General features: G+C 36.3%; 1 protein-coding gene across 29 annotated transcripts in view; it reads left to right on the top strand.

Annotated features, from left to right (window-relative positions):
* The window catches only part of DLG1 (discs large MAGUK scaffold protein 1), a 282,292-nt gene that overhangs the window by 237,463 nt on the left and 22,904 nt on the right, over nt 1–21,925 (top strand). For 8 of the 29 annotated variants that reach the window (XM_050779129.1, XM_050779118.1, XM_050779130.1 and 5 more), the window contains 4 exons: nt 5,071–5,137; nt 11,491–11,524; nt 18,997–19,038; nt 21,493–21,543. In XM_050779129.1, coding sequence (XP_050635086.1) covers nt 5,071–5,137; nt 11,491–11,524; nt 18,997–19,038; nt 21,493–21,543 — 194 coding nt within the window. Of the gene's footprint in view, nt 1–5,070; nt 5,138–10,665; nt 10,766–11,490; nt 11,525–18,996; nt 19,039–19,712; nt 19,749–21,492; nt 21,544–21,925 lie in introns of all 29 variants that reach the window. The other 21 variants (XM_050779109.1, XM_050779108.1, XM_050779116.1 and 18 more) reach the window with 6 other exon arrangements.

The raw sequence follows: 21,925 nt of genomic DNA, 5'->3' as shown, positions 1-21,925 counted from the left end.
GGTCCTGGAGTGCATTGTGCTCATTGAAAAAAGCCAGACACAGAAAGACAAAAATTGTATGATCACATTTTTATGTGAAATCTAAAGTAGTCGAAGTCATCCAGAGAAGAATGGTGGTTACCAGGGATTAGGAGCATGGGGAAGTGAGGAGATACAAAGTTTCCATGATACAAGATGAGTGAGTTCTGGACCTCTGATATATAAGCATGGTGACTATAGGTAATAGTACTGTACTTGAAATTTGGCCGGGCGCGGTGGCTCAAGCCTGTAATCCCAGCACTTTGGGAGGCCGAGACGGGTGGATCACGAGGTCAGGAGATCGAGACCATCCTGGTTAACACGGTGAAACCCCATCTCTACTAAAACATACCAAAAAAAAAAACTAGCCGGGCGAGGTGGCGGGCGCCTGTAGTCCCAGCTACTCGGGAGGCTGAGGCAGGAGAATGGCGTGAACCCGGGAGGCGGAGCTTGCAGTGAGCTGAGATCCAGCCACTGCACTCCAGCCTGGGCGACAGAGCGAGACTCCGTCTCAAAAAATTTAAAAAAAAAAAAAAAAAAAAAAAATTTGCTAAGAGGGTCGGTCCTAAGTGTTCTCACCACCCAAAAAAAAGGTAACCAGGTGAGGTAATGGATGTGTTAATTAGGTTGACTGTAGTGATTATTTCACAGTGTTTGTGTGTGTGTGTGTGTGTGTGTGTGTATATATACACACATAAAATCATTAAGTTGTGCAACTTAAATATATACAATTAGGCCGGATGCAGTGGCTCATGCCTGTAATCCCAGCACTTTGGGAGGCTGAGGCAGGTAGATCACTTGAGGTCAGGAGTCAAGATGAGCCTCACCAACGTGGTAAAACCCTGTCTCTACTAAAAATACAAAAATTACCTGAGCATGGAGGCGCATGCCTGTAGTCCCAGCTACTCAGGAGGCTTAGGCAGGAGAATTGCTTGAACTTGGGAGGCCAAGGTTGCAGTGACCTGAGATTGCACCACTGTACTCCAGCCTGGGAGACAGAGCGAGACTCTGTCTAAAAATGTGTGTGTGTGTGTATATATATATTAAATTAATATATTAAAAATAATCACCAGAACAACTGAAAAAATAAATTTCTTTTACTAAAATGATTTTATGCTGTTTTTTATATTGTGTTTCACAGCCATTTAATTTTATTCAAATGGATTTGTAACCATTGATATAACTAGAAAATATGGGCCAAGCACAATGGCTCACACCTGTAATCCCAACACTTTGGGAGGCCAAAGTGAGCAGATCACAAGATCAGGAGTTCAAGATGAGCTTGGCCAAGAGACCAGCCTGGCCAATATGGTGAAACCCTGTCTCTACTAAAAATACAAAAATTAGCTTGGTGTGGTGGCGGGCGCCTGTAGTCCCAGCTACTTGGGAGGCTGAGGCAGGAGAATTGCTTGAACCCAGGAGGCAGAGGTTGCAGTGAGCCAAAATCGCACCATTGCAATCCAGCCTGGGCAACAGAGCAAGACTCCAACTCAAAAAAAAAAAAAAAAGCAAGTGATGCTTGCTGCCAAGTAGAAATTTATCTAAAGCTACTAGTTGCTGAAAACAAAATTAAGTATATATTAAGTCAATGTGCCATTTAGCTATACCAGCGAAGAGAAAACTGAAAGTGTCGTGGTTGATGTAGATAGCTAAGAGGACCTAAATTTTGTGTTTTTGGTGTCATGAATTTCTTCCTTCATGCCAAAATTTTTGGAAATATCTGGTAATACGCTTCACTTTTCTTTTTCCTTGCTTAAATTACGTGCATTGGTGCAGTACACTGGTCTTTTCTCTTTGCTTTTAATGATTATATATAGGTAGGTAGGTAGATTGAGTGATTTTGTTAAGAGACAGGGTCTTGCTCTGTCACCCAGGCTGAGTGCAGCGATGTGATCATAGCTCACTGAGCCTCAGACTCCTGGGCTCAAGCTGTCGCCCACCTCAGCTAGTAGCTGGGACTACAGGCGCAGATCACTGCACTCAGCTTAGCTTTTTGTTTTTGTTTTTGTTTTTTTGTGGAGATGGGTTCTAGCTCTGTTGCCCAGGCAAATGTTAAACTCCTGGCCTCAAGCGATTTTCTCACCCTAGCCTCCCACAGCTTTGGGATGACAGGTGTGAGCCACTGCACCCAGCGCAATTGATTCGTTTTAGTGACTCATGGGTGCATACTCAGCATATAGCAAAAGTAGTTAAGTACAGGCCCTCTTTGCAAAGGATGGTCCCAGCTTAGAGGACCCCTTCTAAGGCCTATAATGTGCTGTTGAATGTCTCTACTTTTGTGGGGAGGGTATTAAAATGTCATTTCAGAACTCCCCCAAGATAGCTTATTTATGAGATCTGCTTAATTCAAATCATTGTCTAGAGGTTCTTTTTTTTTTTTTTTTTTGAGACGGAGTCTCGCTCTGTCGCCCAGGCTGGAGTGCAGTGGCCGGATCTCAGCTCACTGCAAGCTCCGCCTCGCGGGTTTACACCATTCTCCTGCCTTAGCCTCCGGAGTAGCTGGGACTACAGGCACCCGCTACCTTGCCCGGCTAGTTTTTTGTATTTTTTAGTAGAGACGGGGTTTCACTGTGTTAGCCAGGATGGTCTCAATCTCCTGACCTCGTGATCCGCCCGTCTCGGCCTCCCAAAGTGCTGGGATTACAGGTTTGAGCCACTGCGCCCAGCCTAGAAGTTCTTTAGGAGCTTTTTAAAGTAGTAAGATAGCCAGCAAAAATAGTTAGAGATAATAAAGAAATGTTTATTATAACTAGTTAATTCATTTTAAGTCAAGATTTTGCTGTAATAAACTTACTCTTTTCTTATTAGTCAGATTTATACCTATTTTGTAACTATTTCTAGACCTTATTAAATATTAATTTACCTGTTTGTAGAAGTTTAAAAGTGGTAGTATTAAATTATAATCAAGATTTATAATTATGATTTTGGGGCTTATAACTGCTGTGGCTATATCCATATATTTAGCATGATCCAACTATTTAGCTAGATCTTACAGTTGATGGCAAATCCTCTTTTAGCAGTGCAGCAATCAGCATAACTTTTTTCCAGAAATAGAACATAGTCTGCTTTAAATTCGGAAATGCTTCCTCTATGCCTTGTTGAGTCAGTAGAAATCTTACATCTTAAATATCAAGGTCAGAGATCCTAAAAATTGTCTTAGTTCTTGGAGTCTCATACCTTGCAAAGGCTTTCTGTGCCTGCACCCAATAATAAACACTGTTGGCTTCATTGGAGAGACTTTTGTTTTCATTTTGTACAAAAATTCTGTGAGACTGTGTTTTAAAGCAAGAAATAATATAAGAAAGATATCTTGAGACCTCTGCCAATTTCCAAATTCATGAGTAGCATTGCAGAATATAATCTTACTCCCGTGAAATACTGTAAGAAACCACAACTAATTATGCCATTTGGTTCTTGAATGTATTCAAAACTTACCTTTTCTTAAATAGAACTATGTCTTTCTTAGACCTCTTCTAAAATAACATAGGAATTGTAATTCCTACAATTCTTGGCTTTCTTTCAGGAATAATATTTACAAATATAGACAATTTAAGTTGCTGAGCTGTGTACTAAAGAAGATAATGATTAGAAAATAAAGTTGAGTTGTAAATGCTCACCCGCTAAATGCTAGTTTTGTGGTGCTGTTAATAAGTACTTAGGCAAGATTATAAATTTCAGGTCATGTAGCCTCAGAATTGTTCTTGAATAGTAAAAATCATGAGCTTTAATTTTTTTTGTTTGTGGTGGGGACGGAGTCTTGCTGTGTCGCCCAGGCTAGAGTGCAGTGGCGTGCGATCTTGGCTCACTGCAACCTCCACTTCCTGGATTCAGCTGATCCTCCTGCCTCAGCCTCCCAAGTAGCTGGGATTACAGACACGCACCACAGTGCCTGGCTAATTTTTGTATTTTTAGTAGAGACAGGGTTTCACCATGTTGGCCAGGCTGGTCTTGAACTCCTCACCTTGTGATCTGCCCGCCTCAGCCTCCCAAAGTGCTGCGATTGCAGGCATGAGCCACCACTCCTGGACTTAAATTTACAACTTAAATTCATGAATGCTAAGGTCCTGCTGTACCCATAGTAAAACTAAATAGATAATAAGGAAAAAATAAAATACATTTATTCATAGGCTTGTTTTGGTAGGCTTTTCTGTTATACACTAACATAATTGCTGTGTTGAAATTGGAAAATTTATGAAAGCTTAATTTACATGAAATTTTACAAGATTTACATTAGTGTTACAATCTGCATAAAAATTTGTCTCATTGTAGTTTTATTTGCTTGCTTATTTTGAATAGGTAAAGTTCAGAATTTAAAAGATGTGAAAGCTTTATAGGCTCTCTCTCTCTCACAACACCCATTTCACCTCCATAGGGGTAAAGATTTAACAGTTCTTATGTATCTTTCCAAAAGTACTTTAAAACTCTTACTTTAATAACTGTGACTGGTTATTTATATATTTACATACACACACACACACACACGTATCATTAGAATTAAGCTTAATTTTTAAATATCCCACCTTTTTATTATTAAAAGTTTCAGAGCTATAGAAAAGTGAGTACAAAAAAAGGCAATATACAATGAACATCCACATATCCTTGTCCCACTGTCACCAATTTTTAACGTTTTGCCACATTTGCTTTCTCTTTCTCAAGCTTAATTTTTAGCATATGTGCTTCATGCTAAGCTAATACTTAAAAATAAACAAAACTTGGGAAATTGTTAAACTCAGAAATGGTGCCGCATACTTTCATATAATTTTGTAACTGAGTATACGTATAAAAGTATACATGTCTGTACTGTGTATTGATACTCCTACACCTATGTACTGTGTATTGATAGGTCATAGCATCAGGTTTTGTTTCATAATAAAATGAGCACTTTGTTTCATTTTTCAGCAATTCTAATTTGAGGATGCAAACCTAGATGGCTCCTAAAGGTTTTACAATATAAAAATGCCCATTTTAAAGATATCAATTCTGGTTATTTCTAGTAAGACCCCTAGATGTGTTTGTTTTACTTAAAAAAAATAACATTCTATACTTTGACAGAGTTGAGAAGAAAGAACGAGCCCGATTAAAAACAGTGAAATTCAATTCTAAAACGAGAGATAAAGGGGTGAGTATTTGAAATCTCTACATTTTCATAATTCCTGTTTGAGCTACATTGTTAAAATAAAAAGGATTTTGCTATAGGAATCAATCATGATCAGTTCTTGCCATGGTGCTTTACAATGGTAGATACTTAAGTAAGCATTTGTTAAATTAAAGCAACCATTTCACAGACCCTTCCAAATTATCAAAACTATCATTCAGTATATTATTAACGACATACTTTTGGTCAAGCTTACTTTTATAAATGAAATGTGGCCGGGCACAGTGGCTCAAGCCTGTAATCCCAGCACTTTGGGAGGCCAAGACGGGCGGATCACGAGGTCAGGAGATCGAGACCATCCTGGCTAACGTGGTGAAACCCCGTTTCTACTAAAAAATACAAAAATCTAGCCGTACGAGGTGGCGGGCGCCTGTAGTCCCAGCTACTCGGGAGGCTGAGGCAGGAGAATGGCGTAAACCCGCGAGGCGGAGCTTGCAGTGAGCTGAGATCCAGCCACCGCACTCCAGCCTGGGCGACAGAGCGACACTCTTGTCTCAAAAAAAAAATAAATAAAAATAAATGAAATGTATTTGACCTTCATTCAACTTCCAATTAGAAATTTGTGGCCAGGCGCAGTGGCTCAAGCCTGTAATCCCAGCACTTTGGGAGGCTGAGACGGGCGGATCACAAGGTCAGAGATCGAGACCATCCTGGCTAACACGGTGAAACCCCGTCTCTACTAAAAAAATACAAAAAACTAGCTGGGCGAGGTGGCGGGCGCCTCTAGTCCCAGCTACTCGGGAGGCTGAGGCAGGAGAACGGCATAAACCTGGGAGGTGAAGCTTGCAGTGAGCTGAGATCGCGCCACTGCAGTCCAGCCTGGGCGACAGAGCGAGACTCCGTCTCAAAAAAAAAAAAAAAGAAATTTGTGTTACTAGGCCGGGCATGGTGGCTCACGCCTGTAATCCCAGCACTTTGGGAGGCCAAGTCAGGCAGATCACCTGAGGTTACGAGTTCGAGACCAACCTGGCCAACATGGCAAAGCCAAAAATACAAAAATTAGCGGGGCGTGGTGGCGGGCATCTGTAATCCCAGCTACTCTGGAGGCTGAGTCACAAGAATCACTTGAACCCGGGAGGCAGAGCTTGCATTGAGCCAAGATCGCACCACTGTGCTCTAGCCTGGGCGACAGAGTGAGACTCTGTCTCAAAAAAGAAGAAATTTGTGTTACTAGTGTTAATCATGGCAGATAATTTAATAATGACCCTGCTAAGAAAATAGGCATTTCAGAAATGCTAAGTCATAATCTTAAGTTTACAAGTTGTTGCAAGCAAATTTTTGGAAATTTTTTTGTTCTTTCCCCACATTATTCCTGCTTTAATTTCTTAAGAGAATCTGTGTTTTAAATGTTGGAATCAATATGAAATTTTATTTGGCAGAAACAAAGTGCTAGTCATGAGGAGAAGTTTGCAGGTGATCAAGAAAATATCCATTAGCCAGGCTTGGTGGCATATGCCTATAGTCCCAGCTATTTGGGAGGCTGAGGCAAGATAATTGCTTGAGCACCAGAGGTCAAAGCTGCAATGAGCCATAATTGCGCCTCTGCACTCCAGCCTGGGCAGCAGAGGGAGATCCTGTCAAAAAAAAAAAAAAAGAAAAAAAAATATATCGAGGCTAGGCATGGCGGCTTACTCCTGTAACCCAGCACTTTAGGAGTCCAGGGTGGGAGGATCACTTGAGCCCAGGAGTTCAGTACCAGCCTGGGCAACATAGCGAGACCCAATCTCTGAAAAAAAATAATGTAAAAAATTAGCCAGGCGTGAAGGCTTGTACCTGTAGTCCCAGCTGCCCCCGTGGCTGAAGTGGAAGGATTGCTTAAGCCCAGGACGTCCAGGCTGTAGTGAGCCATGATCATGCCACTGCTCTCCAGCCTGGGTGACACAGTGAGACCCTGTCTCAAAAAAAAAAAAGGAAAGAAATATATCACTTCTTTCATAATATATTTTAGAAGTGTATTTATTCTTCCTTCACTTTAAGTCCTGCTTGCATCTAAATATTTGGGCTGTCAATAGATGAGAAAGATGGTACAGGCTTCATCCCATATTGTGGATGTAATTGTTAATAATCCTGAACTCACTGCAGTGGAATATTCCAGCAGTAAGCCTGGAGACCAAACTGAATACATGTTATGTAAATACCATTTATAGCAATGTTTTATGTTTCGGGTTTTTTTTTTAATACTAAACAAAATTTTTAAATAAAAATTTTGATAATATTTGAAATGAATGTGGAATGTTAACTTAGCAAATAAATTTACTCTCTGAACATCTCTGGTATCACTAAGCACTCAGACTTAAAGCTTTAAAATTTAAAAGATGAGAAATATCTTTGGTTCAAGAAGTTAAATCTGAGAAAATTGTATGTTACATTCAGTTTTTTAGAAATGGTAAATTCCTTTAAAATTTACTTGTAGCTTTCAGAAAAATACCAAATTATATAGTGTGACCTGAAGTAATATTAAAATAGAAATTTGTATTAGAGGAAAAATCCCAGGTAAATGCTCAGGATTTGAAAAATGTGAATTTTTTGGCGCTTGTTTTATGTATATCTTTAAAAATGATTTAGTACAATATACCATCAATAAATTGAAAAAGGTTGCATGTTGTAACTTTTCTTTCATACTGTAAGAAGTTAACTGAATTAACGACGTGTTTAAATCTTAGTCTTGTTTGTTGACTGTAACCAACTTTATACAGAGTCACTGTGTTCTAACACAGCACCAAAACTATGCATGATACTGAGTGGGGTAAAAATACGCTTGCCATTGATCAGAACTGCATTTCTTTCTATAATACCATTTCCTCCTCCTCCTCCTCCTCCTCCTCCTCCTCCTCCTCCTCCTTTCCTTACATAGTTCTAGTGATTATGGACTTTATTTTTACTACAGACTTACAACATTTTAGTTTCTCACTAACATGTCTAACATTCATTTGGCTATTTTGAAATACTACATGTGGAAATTATGTATGTAGATATTTAATATATGTATCATGAATTTATGATATTTTATCAATTCTTATATTACACTGTCTCTCTTACAATATAGCGTTAATGACAGTAAGTATTAAATGTAGTACTTTTGATTGAAAATACAGAGAAACTGGAGATAGCAAGTCTTCAGTTTTGTGTTTTCCCTACACATTTTTGTCTTGGTTGCTTGTGCTATTTTTTTCACCTTTAATAAGTTCTTCACCAGGAGGATATTAAATGTGATACAATTAATACATTTCTTAACTAACAAGCATTTCTCTCTGTCCTATATTATGATATCTTTATGATATCTCATTTTGGCTAACTGCAAAGATAATAAGAATCAGACATTTTAAACTTCATGTTTCTTTTGGTTGGTTGCTGTGAAACTGACTCTGACCACTATAGATGCAGTAAGAGGGATGAATACACTTTTATAAAAAACACATCAGTTGTATCAGATATAAAAATTATTGCTAAATTCAAAACCATTGAGTCTTATGAACGAAAAGATTTAGTTTTTCCCTAAATTAGATTACCATAATTTTTTCTGCTAAAACACTTTCTCCTCTTTCTCCTTTCTAAAATTTGGATTTGAACAAAGATTTTTATTCAAATAATGCTACTTGACAGTTTATAAAATAGTTACAAGCCCAGATTTCCCCACAATACTTTTTCTGTTGATTGAATTTTTAACTTCTACTTAGAGTTCTTTTTTATCTAGTTCCTCAGAGCCTTCAAACTTTAAGATTGATTTCAAGACAGTCTGCTTGGCTAATGAACTGTGAACTTATTAATCCTGAATTAATTATATGAAAAGGTAAAAATAAAAGTTTAACCTTGTTTTTATAAAGATCTTTATCAGAATGAGTCTTCTCAAGTCATAGAATTTGAGCTAAAAGTCACTTTACTCCACTTCACTTTTTTTTTTTTTTTTTTTAAATTTAAAGAAAAGTTCTCACTCTGTCACCCAGGTTGGAATGCAATGGTGTGATCATAGCTCATTGTAGCCTCAAACTCCTGGGTTCAAGCGATCCTCCTGCCTCAGTCTTCTAAGTAGCTGAGACTACAGTCGCACACCCCCACTCCCAGCTAATTTTTTTGTTGTTGTTGAGATGGGATTTCGCCATGTTGCCTAGGCTGGTTTTGAACTCCTGGCCTCAAGCAATCCTCCTGCCTTGGCCTACCAAAGTGCTGGGATTACAGATGTGAGCCACTGCACCTGGCTACTTCACCCTAATCACCTGGCATCGCATGCGTAAAATAAGGACGTGCTAAAAACACGCTGTTCATGTCAATACCCTTCAAAATAATGAAAAATGCAGCATCTTAAAATGTGTATAAACTCATAAAGATCAGAACAAAAAAATTCTATTCTTTATATTTTTCTCTTCCCCCTCCAAAAACTAATAATTCTTAGTGTCACTGGTAGGTAAACCTGTTTCCTTCCAAACATGGACGCCTATGACAGAGAAATAACAAACGAAGCCATTTCTCTTTGATAGCCTCATCATTCTTGTGCCACATACTCTTAAATATATGAATGTACAAATGGGATATTCAAGGAAAAACTTATTTCCAACATGTGTGCTAAGAGACATCAGATCAACTGCTCAACTCCCACATTACAGTTACATATAAACTGTTAGAATCTTAATTGCCTTGTGGCTTTGGTGGACACCAGACTTTTTATTCCCTGTGAAGGACGTGGTGCCAATGATTGGATGTGGTTCTATGTTATTTATGTATACTTTTTTAAATAAGTAGAGTAGAACTTAAGAATAAATAAGTCAGTACTGATAGCATTCACGTTGGTCAGGAGACTTCTGACTCTTCTTGCTTGGCTAGAGATGGCATTGATAAATCTCTTGCTGGACTCTGTGTGCTTGATGGGCCTTTTAGTTTTCTTCCCATTTTCTGGCTCATAAGCATTTAGTTACCTTTTATCCTCTTCCAAAAAAAAAAATTTGTTTGTTTTTAAATATTCAGCATTAGCAACTTTCTCATAATCATTTTGGTTTACTTTTTAAACAGTGACTTTTCTGTTAGCTCATCATAGCCAAAAAAAAGAGATAAAGGAATAACTATGGTCAGGCCAAAATAAAACAAAGATTACTTCCTAATGAATAAAACGTAATTGAGCAGCAAAGTAGCATTAAATATCTTTTGCTGTAGAGCACATAATACTTGGAAATTTTTCTGGAAAAATGTAGATTAGTATAAACAAATGTTAGCTTCGTTTGTACTGTAGTAGTAACTGATTTGCCTTTTTTTGTCAAGTAGCATTTTTATTTTTAGGTATAAATGAACTACGCTCTTTGAAATTCTTAAGTATTTTCAGTTGCAAAATGTTAGAATTTATTCAAAAGTAGAAATTCACTTTACATGAGATTAAAGTAAAAATCATATACAAACTGCACACTGTGGCCATAGGAGTCAGCTTCCACAGAGCTGCTGGGCTGGGCCTTTGTACACACAGACAGTAGACATCCCTTTGTTTTGCCCCTCCTTCTCTTCTTCAGCAGTCATTCAATGACAAGCGTAAAAAGAACCTCTTTTCCCGAAAATTCCCCTTCTACAAGAACAAGGACCAGAGTGAGCAGGAAACAAGTGATGCTGACCGTAAGTATGTGGATCCAGTGGTCAACTGAAAATAAAATGGAGAGGGACCTACTGCCCTGCAGTTGGTTGTTACCATGGAGACAGTTTCAAGAGCTGCAGCAGGTTGCTAATTGTCTTCAAGGGCAACTTAACAAATATAAATTAATTTGTATGCCTATCTTAACTTTTTCTGGTACCTTAGGCATTCTTAATTTAAAGCAAACATTATTTTCCAGTTATATGTTTATAATTTGAACATATAAATATGTATAAATCAATGCAATTATTTGAAGGAAAGATTTTTATGAAAAACACTTCACATTCATACATTCAAAGAATATTTTAGAGGAGGAACATGAATACATGAGAAGCTACCTGTTGATTTCTAGGTATAACATTGCTAGTCTTTGATACTGGATTCTCTGGAATCATTCCATTTTATCCTATTTCTTCATTATATGTAGACTATCTGGATTTTACTTTTAAAATAGCAAGAAATGGTCTAAAATTTTGCTTCTCACCCTGAATCAGCCTTCCTGCTAGAACTTTCATTCTTTTGGTAGGTTACAGTTAGCAGCTAGCTCATTTCAAAGTTCTAGAAATCTGTAAAAATGCTCTGTAAGATAGATGTACCTGTAATGGTCTTGGAACTGTCTCCTACTGTAGCACCAATTTCATGCATTACTGACAACTATTTTCTTTGATTATCTTTTTATTGCTTGCTCTCTGGGGACTACCCTCTACAGGAGATCCCTGACGACATGGGATCAAAAGGCCTGAGTAAGTGATCAAAATACTCCCAAGTTATTTTTTAACCTCCATCTACAGACCTACCTTATTCAGATACGTTTGGAGATTCATGGTAGTGCCTTTCTGGCATAAGGAGGTGTATGATTTAGATTGCTTTTAGAATTTGCATGTTTATCACATGCTTGGGACTTTTATTTCTGTAATACATAATTTTTGTTTTTATTTTTGTTTTTCACGTGTCATTTGAAAAATGCTCATAACTGTATTTTCCTTTTTGTAATTTTTATGACAGTTACTTTTGCTAGGAACTTTTAAAATATAAAAATTTTTAAGATTTTGTTAAGTGTACCCTCATTACTAGAATGTAGAAATATGCTTCTTTGGAGTTTTATGTTCCCCCTTTTTTTCTGTTAAAATAATTAAAATTATTTTGATTATGTGTTAGAAAAGCATTGCTATAATATAAAAACATAAAACACAATAGAATACTATGCAAGTAGCAGTTTATTGAGGGGATAAGTTGTGTATCTCTTTTTTTTTTTTGAGAAAGTTGTAAGTTACCACCGGAGTGTAAGAACTATTTTGTTTTTCCTTTAGCTAAGATGTTGCCTTTGTTTTTGGTTTTTGTTGCTGCTGTTCTTGTTTAATTTTCTAGCTAGTTACTTAATCTTCATGTAAAGCTTCACACAGGTTCTAGTATGTAGAAGTCATTCAATAAATGTTGGAATGAATGAATGAAGCAAGAAGCCATTTTAGCAAATAAAATTTTTAATTTGCGCGTGTTTTCAAATTGCTTAACTATGAAAATTTACCAAACATTACTGAGTAACTTGAGGTTACAGTGACTCATAGAAGTAATCTTTTAATCTCATGTTTTCTAAATGGTTCTTTCTGTTTAGATTATTAAACATTTTGAAACTTCTTTGTTAACTCATTGATCATTAAGCATATAGCCAATATCTTCTAACTTTCTAAGACCTACATTAATAAGCATTAAATTTTACATGAGGCATTTTTCTGATTTATGCTAAGTTTATACTGGAATTTTAATCTAAACTGTAGGTACTTTTATTTCAACCGTAGTGATTTAAGTTTGTATTAGATTGAGGACAGTGTGTTTATGTACAACTCTTTCTGTTAGACACACTTTGTTATTTCTGCAGGTGCCTTTATAGGATTTAGTAAGGACCACAGATTTCCTATCAGTAGTGGCACGCATTGTTTAATCTCTTACGTTTGGGGAAAATTATCAATGAGAACCTCTAAAACTGGAAGATACTAGCACAGTTTATGTATGCAGTAGAATTTATTTTGAGATTGATAACATACTTGAGAGGTGGTATGGATCAACAAATGGACCCATAGATTTTTCTTATCTGTTAAGTGAACAGAGACATAGGAAACTCTTAGAAAAAGAAACTAAATGAAGAATTTGGTTCCCATATTGATGTTACAATAGATGATAATTATACCTTGACCCTATATCTCTGGTTCTAATTGAAGATTGGGACTTTGGAAGAGAAATAATATGAAAAATAGTAACTGATTATCAGACAACATTATTCAGAAAAATATTTTATTTTCTGGAGAGTGACCTAAGATCCCTTGAATAATAGATTTCTGTGCTTCATCTCACAGGAATTAAAAGAATTTATTCACCTGGTAACTTGATCATCAGATCAAGATTTTATTCAGAAAATGTTGGAGAAGACAGAAAAATATCAGTAAAATTCTAAAACTGGATATGATGGAGGTTATCACATAAAATAGATGACATAAGGCAGTTGACAAGGTGCCCATGATTATATAGTAGTAAATACTGGGAAGAAGGATGTGTTCAAGGACATTACGTGAGGCGTCAGTTGCTTATATTCTAAAGTTAAGAATATAGGGCATAAACTAAGCAAAATCTTGAGAGACTTTAATATAAGAAAATAAATGCAACTTAATATAGGTAGTTATCAGGCCTTACTGGAACAAAACTCAAAGAACCCCAAGCAGAGGTTAAGTTACTCCAGGGAACCCCACCTATTGAAGAGACACAGAATAACACTAGAATATCAAGAAAAAAATGTATATCTGCTGTAAATTCATACAACCTATGAAAAATGGCGTATTTAATTGAAGAGCAGAGAAACAGAAGCGATACCATAGAATGCTTTGTATAGACATGAATTCATTTGTTTTTTATTCTGAGAAGAGGAGAGTCAGGTAAATTATTTATTTGCCCTGTTGACAGTAGCAAAAACAGAGAAATTGTTTTATCAAACCTAATTTTGCTAAACAGAACTAATGAGAGTACGATCGAAGTTTGGGAGAATGCAACTAAATCATCATTTGTGAAAAGCTAGAAATAAAAGCCTGTGCAGCTTTTATGCTTTAAAGGAGGTAATTTTGAAAAAGTTCAGGGGACTAAAACTAGGTAAGATTCCTTTAACAGAGACTGAAAGGAAACATAACTCAGTAAAAGATACATAAGGTACTCAGAAGTAAAATTATGACGTAAGATTTGAGACAAGGTTTGTTCTTATTACATGTAGCCTTTCCATTTTTACAACTTTCCATTTTGTACAACACCTCAAAAATTTCCTCAGGCACATAGGTTTCCTGCTACATATGTCTTTTCTTTCTTCTCATTTTAAAGACGTACACATAGTTGTGCAGAGCTTGTAAATGCCAAAAACAGACTTATCTTCATTTGCATTACGAATAGGATGTAAGAGTAGTATCATTGCTTCAGATTGATGATGTAGTATTAGAGGAGAGCCAGAAGAGAAACATGATATACTCTATCAGGAAGAAACGTTTGAGTACAATGATAAAACTCGGTTAGAGAGATTTGAAATAGATCTGTTCATCAAACATCATAATCAGTCTGGGCGCGGTGGCTCACGCCTGTAATCCCAGCACTTTGGGAGGCTGAGGCCAGCAGATCACCTGAGGTCAGGAATTCGAGACCAGCCTGGCCAACATGGCAAAACCCCGTCTCTACTAAAAGTACAAAAATTAGCCAGGCATGGTGGTGCACACCTGTAATCCAAGCTACTCAGGAGGCTGAGGCAGGAGAATCACTTGAAGCTGGGAGGTGAAGGTTGCAGTGAGCCGAGATCACGCCACTGCTCTCCAGCCTGGGTGACATAGCAAGACTCCATCTTTTTAAAAAAAAAAAAAAAAGCTATCAAAAACAAAATAAAAATAAAAACTCGAAGAATGTGTTTGTATCATGTATGCCACAGGGATAATATCTTTACACTATTTAACAGGTAATAAGAAACAAGCTAACTCTCCATTAGAAAGCTGGACAAGAGTGCTCAAAAGATGAGCAGATGAAATAAGCATATAAAAAATGTTTAATTCCTAGTAGTGATAAGCAAAATGATGTTTTACCCGTCACTTTGCAGACTTTTGTTTAAAAGGAAAACCTGTGACGAAGAGAGTTCTGCTGAATGCCTGCTTTTAATGTATCACAATTAGGAGTGTAAACCGGCACAGCCTTTGTGAAAAAGCACATCTTTTGACCCACTAAATACTCTTCAAAGAATTTATCCTAAGGATGTAATTAGAGATAGAGATAAAGCCTTATATATTAGAATGCTTATTATAATATTATTTAGTAATAACAGCAAAATAAAAAATTAAAACCGTGGCAAAATGCCTTACAATTAGGAAGTGCCTGATAAAGTATGATTTATCCATACTATGTAATATTCCATAACCATCGAAAATCATATTTAAAGATAATGACGTGGGGAAATGCTCACTATATATGAAAAAAGTAAAATATGAAACTACACATATTGTCTCAGTCTTATAAATAAACATATGTTTGGAGCTATTTTAAATAGTGTTACTTTGAACATTCTTAACGCATGTCTTGTGGTAAGCATGTATATGCCTTTCTGTTGGGGAAATAGCTAGGAAAGGAATTGCTGGGTCATATAGATACACTTTTGTCCAGCCTTAGTAGATATTGCCAGTTTTCCCAAGTAGTTTTCCCAGTTGGCCCGTTCCTAGTATATGAACCCCCGTTGCTGCATATCGTTGTCGATGCTTGACGTGTCTGTTTTGTGTTTTCACTTTAGCCATGCTGGTGGATGGTAGAGACACCCTTTGTGGTTTTAATTTGCGTTTCCCTGACAAGTAATTAACTTGAACACTTTTCTGTATGTTTATTGGTTATTTGACTGTCTTCTTCGGGAAAATGCTTTTACAAGGAACATTTTCAATTATCAGAAGAAAAACATTTTATTTTTCTAGTAACATTCCAAACAATGATGATGATGCTGTTCCAAGGACCATACTTTGAGTAGTGAGGTTTTATTGTAGAAGAGCTAAGTAGGATGATATTTGAAAGAATTTGCAGAGTTTGATTGTTGTATAGCTTTTGGCAATCTTAGAGGGTTTAAGGTGAGTAGAAGAAATCCCAAAAAAACAGATAGTGAAGAGATTTTGGTAACTTAAACTTTTTATTATATAAATATCAGATACATTCAATAGTAGAAGAGTAGTAAAAATAAACCCTGCAAGTATTTGTTTATCCTGCTTTCATAATTGTCAACTGAAAATTTACCAATTCTCTTTCTTCTATACTCCCACTTATACTCCCCTCCCTTCACCCCATTGCAATAACTAATTTTTCTTTAGTTTACAAACTAGAGATGGCAGAGGGTGATACCAGTGCTAATATAAACAGAATAACTCTTTTTTTTAATATGGCGTGTTTCTGGGAATGAAATTTAAGGAAATAGGACAAAAAGTTAAAAGGTATATATAAATGAAGACATTCATAATTGTTGATACTTGTGAAAAACGGTTTAAAGCAAATAAAAATATCTAAATAATAAATAGCAAGGTAAATAATTTATCAATCTAATAGAATATTATACACCAATTTTAAAGTATTGCTATCAAGCCCATGTGGTGACATAGAAAGAAATATTTTAACATAAGCTTTTAAAAAACCTACCATTTGACCAGGTGCGGTGGCTCAAGCCTGTAATCCCAGCACTTTGGGAGGCCGAGTCAGGTGGATCTCCTGAGATCAGGAGTTCAAGACCAGCCTAACCAACATGGCGAAACCCGGTCTCTACTAAAAATACAAAAATTTGGGTGTGGTGGTGCACACCTGTAATCCCAGCTACTCAGGAGGCTGAGGCAGGAGAATAGCTTGAACCCGGGAGGCGGAGGTTGTAGAGAGCCGAGATCTTGCCACTGCACTCCAGCCTGGGGAACAGAGCAAGACTCCATCTCAAAAAAAAAGAAAAACCTACCATTTTACATGTGCTTACATATATTAGTGAATTCTTCTTGCAATTTTTAAAGTCCCTGCTTTATTTAAAATGTATGTAATCATGATTAAGAAAGTTATATCTTGTCTTTGAAAGTTAGAATAACAGACTTATTTTTCGTTATGATAGCAGTTCAAAAATCTTATTTAATATGAAATCTTAAGTTCAACCATTCACTGTACGTTTTAATAGTGATACTTGATTTTAGGAGACTCTGTGAGTGGTATGGTATAGCAGATACTTATCTTCAAACTTTTTTCTTTTTTGTTTTTGTTTCTTAGGGACAGGATCTCACACTGTCACTCACGCTGGAGTGCGGTGGTATGTTCATAGCTCACTGCAGCCTGGAACCCTTTGGCTTGAGTGGTCTTCCCACCTTAACCTCCTGAATAGCTAGAATTACAGACATGCATCACCAAGCCCAGCACTTTTTTTTTTTTTTTTTTTTTTTTTTTTTCCCCCAGACAGTGTCTCTCCATGTTGCCCAAGCTGATCTCGAACTCCTGGTCTTAAGTGATCCTCCTGCCTCACCTTTGCAAAGTGCTGGGATTACAGGCGTGTGCCACCATGCCCAGCCTCAAACTTTTTTTTACCTTAAAAAATTTTATTTCCACCCAGGCGCAGTGGCTCATGCCTGTAATCTCAGCACTTTGGGAGGCCAAGGCAGACGGATCACTTGATCTCAGGAGTTCAGTATCAGCCTGGCCAACATGGTGAAACCAATCTCTACTAAAAATAGAACAATTAGCTGGGCGTGGTGCTATACACCTGTAGTGCCAGGTACTCAGGTGTCTGAGACACAAGAATTGAATTGCTTAAACCTAGGAGGCAGAGGTTGCAGTGAGCTGAGATCGTGCCACTGCACTCCAACCTGGGCAACAAAGGAAGACTGTCTCAAAAAAAGAGACTGTCTCAGAAAAAAGAAAAAAAGAAATTTCCAGCTGTGTGGTGTGGTGGTTCACACTTGTAATCCCAGCACTTTGGGAAGCTGAAATGGGAGGATCCCTTGAGGCCTGGAGTTTGAGACCAGTCTGGGCAACATGGTTGAGACTTGTCTCTTTTATTAAAAAAACAAAATTTTAGCAGGGCATGGTGGTACATACCTGAAGTCCCAGCCACTCTGGGCTAAGATGGGAGGATCACAGAAGCCCAGGAGAGGAGGTGGAGGCTGCAGTGAGCTATAGTCACACCACTGTGCTCCGTCACACCACTGTGCTCCGTCACACCACTGCGCTCCGTCACACCACTGCACTCCGTCACACCACTGCACTCCTACCTGAGCAACAGAGTGAGGCCCTGTCCCTTTAATTAAAAAAAAAAAAAAAAAAAAGTTAAAATAAAAATGTCAGTTTCCCTGTCTCGTTGAAAGTTTTATTTTTGTTTTTTAGAAATTATTAGTCTTTGTGTAATGCAAGGGGGATATTTATTGAGAGAATACTTGAGATCACATTTACATGGATGAGGAGCGTGCCTGTGGTTTACTAAGCAATGAAATCGTGAAACGGGTCACCTTTAAGGGGGGGACAGGCAGTTTTTGGCTGGGTGTGTTTGTTTTCATTGTCTTTTTATGTTTTGCAAAGCAGCCACTGTCAGTCTTATCAAAGCAGAGTTTCTAAGAAATATTAGTTGGTTTTAAAATGCAGTGCCACCATTGGTGCATTCCCTTCCAGCCAAGACATTTGAATTTATGACTTCTAAAATCCTTTATCTGTATGATCTCAGAAACATGGATTTTCATCTTCAGAAACAGGAGTGAAGCTGGACTGAAAATAAGATGATCTCTTTATTTTTAATTACAAAGACATCCCTTCATTAAAATGGGCATCTATCTGCTTAAATAGTTTGTCCCCTTTGCCAGTTACTGCCGTTTCAAAAACTGAAATAGTGCCAACTATTTTCTCCATTGGGTTTTATGTCTACATTTGGACTAATTCAGGATCACTTTGCCCTTTTGACATATTCTAGTTGCTATTTATAATAGATTTGTTCAGAAACTGTGTTGTACAAAAATAAGACATTGTCCTTAATTACAGGTGTTTTCCTTTGCTAATATTTATTATTTGAAAAAAATAATATTTTTAAAGAAAATAAAAAATGCTTTTAAAAAATTATTTTGTTATATATGGCTTATATCGCAACATTTTATTTTGATTATTTGCTTTTTAAACTCATGACACTGTTTTCTTTACTTTTTTCATTGTCCTGCAATTTCAGAGCATGTAACTTCTAATGCCAGCGATAGTGAAAGTAGTTACCGTAAGTGTCTTAAGTTACTTGTTCTTTTGTAATCTCGAGTAATACATCCTCTGCAGGGGTGGAGGGATTCTTAGTGATACGTTCTAAAAACTTAAAGTTATATGATCTTTATTTTAAAATCAGGGAGAGACGAGTAAAATTCTGTACTTGAAAAATAAAATCATACTATATATGTAGAGGTTAATTTATAAAATTTTAATACTAAAAACGGTTTAGTATTATTCGTGTACATGATACATATGTATATGTATTTTTTATGAGAAGCAAATAGTTAAATGAGGGAAAACTTGTATTTTGACATTCTGTTTAATAATTCTGTTTTTAACATGAGCACTAAAACAGTATTTTTCAGTAATGCTAAATTATCATTAGCTTTATTTCCTTTTTTATTCTTTGTCATCGGTACTGATCTGGGTCAAGTTATTGTTTATCATCAGCACTTGGTAAACAGAAGAAATAAGGGAACATTTTCAGTGATTGCCCGAAAAATAATACTAATTTCTCTTTTGCTGTTTTATATTCTTGGTTTTATTAAGTGAACTGCACAAGCATGTGATGTTTTAAACAGACTTGGGGCATGGGAGAAGGGGAGGGTACATAATATCAGTTGTAGCACCTTAAAAATTAAAATTGCTTTTCTAACTTTCTTTTTTTACTGCTGTCTAATATGAAAGTAATCTTGATTACAGATGAGTATGGCTGCTCAAAAGGTCCATCCTGTTAATATCAGTCCCTAATACTTTTTCATGTTGACAGTATATACTTTTAACCATCATTCATTTGGTTGATTATTTTTCTACATAGTAGTTACTTAATGATTTTTTTTGGTGTGGAAATGATTTCCTGTATTTCAGCATTTTATTGCTTATAACCAGAACCCACTATAGGGTAGTTGAGTGGCTTTCTAAAGAGGTAATGAAAGTATATACTGTCTGTCTTACCATTTGCATGAATTATTAAGGTGTGAAATATTCAAATTGCATGTGTTTGCTAGTATGTAAGCCATGTTTTACATCCAGTACTTTAAAAAGCAGCTTATAAAATACCAGTTTTATATACTTTAATAATAAAATTGAAAACAAATACACACTTTTAAAGCAGAAAAGAATGTTTATGCCAATGTATGGATTTAAAAGACCTACAGCTACATACATATAATATAAACCAATCGCAAAATTCGTGGTAAAATTGTTATAGGATCTTGGTAAAGAGAAAATCTTCAAATACATTATCCAATATTGATTGCTGTCATTGAACCACTTGAGTTAACTAATTTTCAGTGTGGGGTGAGGGGGGTGTGTGTTATTTTAAAACTAGAGTTTTTGGCCGGGCGTGGTGGTTCATGCCTATAATCCCAGCACTTTGGGAGGCCAAGGCGGGCAGATCACCTGAGGTCGGGAGTTCAAGACCAGCCTAACACAGAGAAACCCCATCTCTACTAAAAATACAAAATTACCCGGGCATGATGGCGCACGCCTAATCCCAGCTACTCGGGAGGCTGAGGCAGGAGAACCGCTTGAACCCGGGAGGTGGAGGTTGCCGTGAGCTGAGATCGCACCATTGCACACCAGCCTGGCAACAAGAGCAAAACTCCATCTCAAAAAAAAAAAAAAAAAAAAAACCAACTCTTAGAGTTTTTAACTCTTTTTATTTCTTTACACTGAATTCAGATATAATTTGTAGACTCTTTCATTTAGAATATTTCCTAAGCTCTGAACCTTTGATTTAACCTTTAGAAGCTTTAACTTCTTGTGCTTTTAAGGTCAAAGCGAATATATTTATCTCCTTTACTATCACTGTGGTTTATTTTATTGGAAGGATTTAGTTTTATCTAAAGCTCTTTTTGACTCACATTAAATTTATTATTTTTTACAAAGTTGAGTTAGTGAATTTTTTCATCAGTGAAATAGTAACAGTAGTTTTACCTTTGCATTTATAATTTTTAATTTTACGATGTAATTATTTTAAAAATAAAATATACTGTATTCAATATTATAGTTGGTGGAACTAAAAAAGTAGCATGTTTTTAATAGTAACAAGTTACCTAATATGTATATAGATGATAGATAGATAGATAGATAGATAAACTGCTCATTAAAGCATTAATCTTTAACAGATTTAATATTTCTTAGATTCTAAGTAAATATTTCTTAGATTCTAAGTAAACATAGCATCACAAATGAAGATTTTTAGATTTGATTATCTATAAAATATAATATTGATTAAATAGCCCATTTGTATTTTGTTTTACATTTAGCAAACTCACTTTTATGACTTTATAATTTGCCCCCCCCCTTTTTTTTTTTTTTAATTAAATCTTGCCATAAAGTACCTTTCCATATCTTTGCCATTTTCTCAGGAAAGTTGTAGTAATGTCTAACGTTGTTCATGAAGAATTAGATGAGCATCAATTATCTTGACACATTTTTCATCTGTGCCTTCACTTTCTAATAGGTGGTCAAGAAGAATACGTCTTATCTTATGAACCAGTGAACCAACAAGAAGGTTTGTGAAGACTATTGATGTTTTATAATCTTCTAGAAGAATATACTTTTTAATTTGGAAGAAAAAAGTCTAATACCCCCAAAAAATGTTATATTAGAATTTTTTTTACTACATTTATATGCAGAAACTTACTACATGTGTTTATGAAACATAGGTTATTCCACAGTATATTAGAATCTAGTCATTTCATATTGACTTTTATATTTGTGTTTTATTTCCTAAGCAACTTCGTTCCAGTGTTCTTGTTAGCATCACTATCTTCCAAATAACCCTTTTTTGAAAATCTTGGAAGCATCTTTGAGCCTTCTCTGTTCCTCCTCCTCCTCATCCAGTTAGGTTCCGAGCACTGTTTATTCTACTTCTTTCTTATGTATGACCTTCT

This window comes from Macaca thibetana, chromosome 2, assembly GCF_024542745.1.
Source record: "Macaca thibetana thibetana isolate TM-01 chromosome 2, ASM2454274v1, whole genome shotgun sequence".
In the NCBI taxonomy this organism is placed as follows: domain Eukaryota; kingdom Metazoa; phylum Chordata; class Mammalia; order Primates; family Cercopithecidae; genus Macaca; species Macaca thibetana.
Note: the sequence above shows the minus strand (reverse complement) of the source record. Positions and strands in the feature narration are given on the sequence as shown.